General features: G+C 37.7%; 2 protein-coding genes across 2 annotated transcripts in view; both read right to left on the bottom strand.

The window, feature by feature from the left end:
- LOC132861382 (annexin A4-like) overlaps window positions 1-2,500 on the bottom strand; it is a 175,256-nt gene that overhangs the window by 36,226 nt on the left and 136,530 nt on the right. The gene's annotated exons all lie outside the window — the stretch shown is intronic.
- The window catches only part of LOC132861359 (peptidyl-prolyl cis-trans isomerase A-like), an 8,246-nt gene that overhangs the window by 3,948 nt on the left and 1,798 nt on the right, over window positions 1-2,500 (bottom strand). The window contains exon 3 of the mRNA XM_060892851.1: window positions 1,507-1,595. Coding sequence (XP_060748834.1) covers window positions 1,507-1,595 — 89 coding nt within the window. The remainder of the gene's footprint in view (window positions 1-1,506; window positions 1,596-2,500) is intronic.

Below are 2,500 nucleotides of genomic sequence, written 5' to 3'. Positions count from 1 at the left end.
TAATTGATTTACTGATGTAATGAATCATTTAGAGAATCGTTATGATTTATATTTAATGAATTCCCTGAATCATTTTGAAAACAATTAAATTTAAAATTAAATTAAATCGTTCAACCGAGTCAGTGAATCATATTCAAGAGAGTCAATAATCAGTATGAAGTCAGATATTCAAAAGACACAATGAACATGCCAAAGTTATGGAAATGGGTGTAAAATGTGTTCCAACGGCTGAAATAAACATGATCTTAACATGAAACATGAAAATGATCTTACACTTTAAAATGGACAGAATTAACCTCGAGGAAGCACAAAGATTCGTTTTATAGAGACATGTTCTGTTACACACGATAACGAACATCAGTGAAGACACAGGAACTGTAGGGTGTGAGATCAGAGACAATCACACAGTTGTAATTATAACCCATAACACACACACACACACACACTACGGTGCGGTCACGTACGTGGAAGTCTAGGCCACACCCCCTGGCTCAGTCACGTCATCACCTTAGTACTTACCTCGTAACAAACAAGTTCTAATGATGATGAATCAAACATTACACGGCTTTAAAATCCCTTTATCTCTTCACCGTACACCTCCCTGTAAATGAGCTGTTGCTATAGAAACCATGATGTGCATTAATTATAAATAACCCTCTGCTACTGTCTGCACTGTGGTTACAGAGAATTAATCAACACTTTCTGACCAATCAGAGTCCAGACCTCAGCAGCACCGTGATGTAAACAGTGGATAAGGTTCTGCTCTACAGGACGAGGTTTACCTCAGAGGTAAACATGGCTGCCGTGGGCGTGTCCCTGTGTGACTCGTCTTTCACTCAGGAACAAAAGCGTACTGAAGTGCAGCTTGTCTGTGAGTGACACACTAAAGCGCACACCATTTACCCAGAAACCTCTAACAGGTGATGATCTATTTAAACCTCTGTAAAGGTCACTGTGTTCACATGAGAAAAGATAAAAGCCTAAAGTTACGACTCCAGACAAGAGTAAAGCTCCAGATCAGTGTGTTTTATTCACTGAGAGTTTGTTCGTACCTGCAGTCAGTGAGACTCGCTCTGATATGAACAGCCTGCCGCGTTTCAGTTTATTCATTCAAACAGTGTGTGTGTGTGTGTGTGTATGTGTGTGTGTCTGTTTTGTTCCTGGCAGATAATTGCAACGAGTTTGACGGTAGTGTGAGAAGCTGTACAGCGTGCAAACAGGAGACACTACAGCTATTAATAATGAGCAGCTCTAAAGCTGTGTGTGTGTGTGTGTGTGTGTGTGCGTGTGTGTGTGTGTTTGTGTGTGTTTGTGGGTGTGTGTGTTTGTGTGCTCATTACAGAATTTAACAGACAGACAGACAGTCAGTGGTTAACTTTTTTCCTCTTTTGCTGTTTTCACTTCCTTTATGTTCAGAAGGAAGATGACTGTTAAATCTGCTATAAAACATATAACATACACTCTTGCACTGATCGTGTGTGTGTGTGTGTGTGTGTGTGTGTTTACCTGACACATGAACTGTGGTATGACTCTGTGGAAGATGGAGCCTTTGTATCCAAAACCGTGTTCTCCTGTACACAGAGCTCGGAAATTCTCTACACACACACACACACACACACACACACACACGATTATATTGAGATTATTCCTGTGATAATGATATACAGATATACAGTTCATTTAAAAAGAAACCATTAAAGATTCTACAGAAGTATAAAGTAATTACCTGTTGACTTTGTGATCAGTTATAATACAGTTATAATAACACACACAACAGTTATAATACCGTTATAATAACACACACAACAGTTATAATAGTTATAATAACACACACAACAGTTATAATACCGTTATAATAACACACACAACAGTTATAATAGTTATAATAACACACACAACAGTTATAATAGTTATAATAACACACACAACAGTTATAATACCGTTATAATAACATACACAACAGTTATAATACCGTTATAATAACACACACAACAGTTATAATACAGTTATAATAACACACACAACAGTTATAATACCGTTATAATAACACACACAACAGTTATAATACCGTTATAATAACACACACAACAGTTATAATACCGTTATAATAACACACAACGCCTCAAAAGAGTGTATTAATGATTATAATCGGATGTCACCAGCTCATATCACACAGCTCTAGATTTAAAGATATGAAGCTCAAGGAACAAACAAATGTTCAGTTTTCTACAGCGCGGCAAAGACTAAACACCCGTTTCCATGGTAACAGACATGGGCAAACCTCAGAGCGGTGTTATCGACTTCCTGCACACAGAACACCACATGGTGTCTTTTACACGCTGTTGTACACCGAGCTACGTTTAGTGTTCATCTCACTGCTAATCTGACGTCTTTACGCTCCATTAAAGTTAACGAATATTCATCTGAAGGACATTTTATATTAAAGATGTAAGGAGTAAAGTGTTAGTGTACTAACTAACTGTGTTAGCGCACTAACTAA

Source organism: Tachysurus vachellii, chromosome 2 (assembly GCF_030014155.1).
Source record: "Tachysurus vachellii isolate PV-2020 chromosome 2, HZAU_Pvac_v1, whole genome shotgun sequence".
NCBI lineage: Eukaryota > Metazoa > Chordata > Actinopteri > Siluriformes > Bagridae > Tachysurus > Tachysurus vachellii.
The sequence above is the reverse complement of the archived record's forward strand: the minus strand, read 5'-3'. Positions and strand labels throughout refer to the sequence as shown.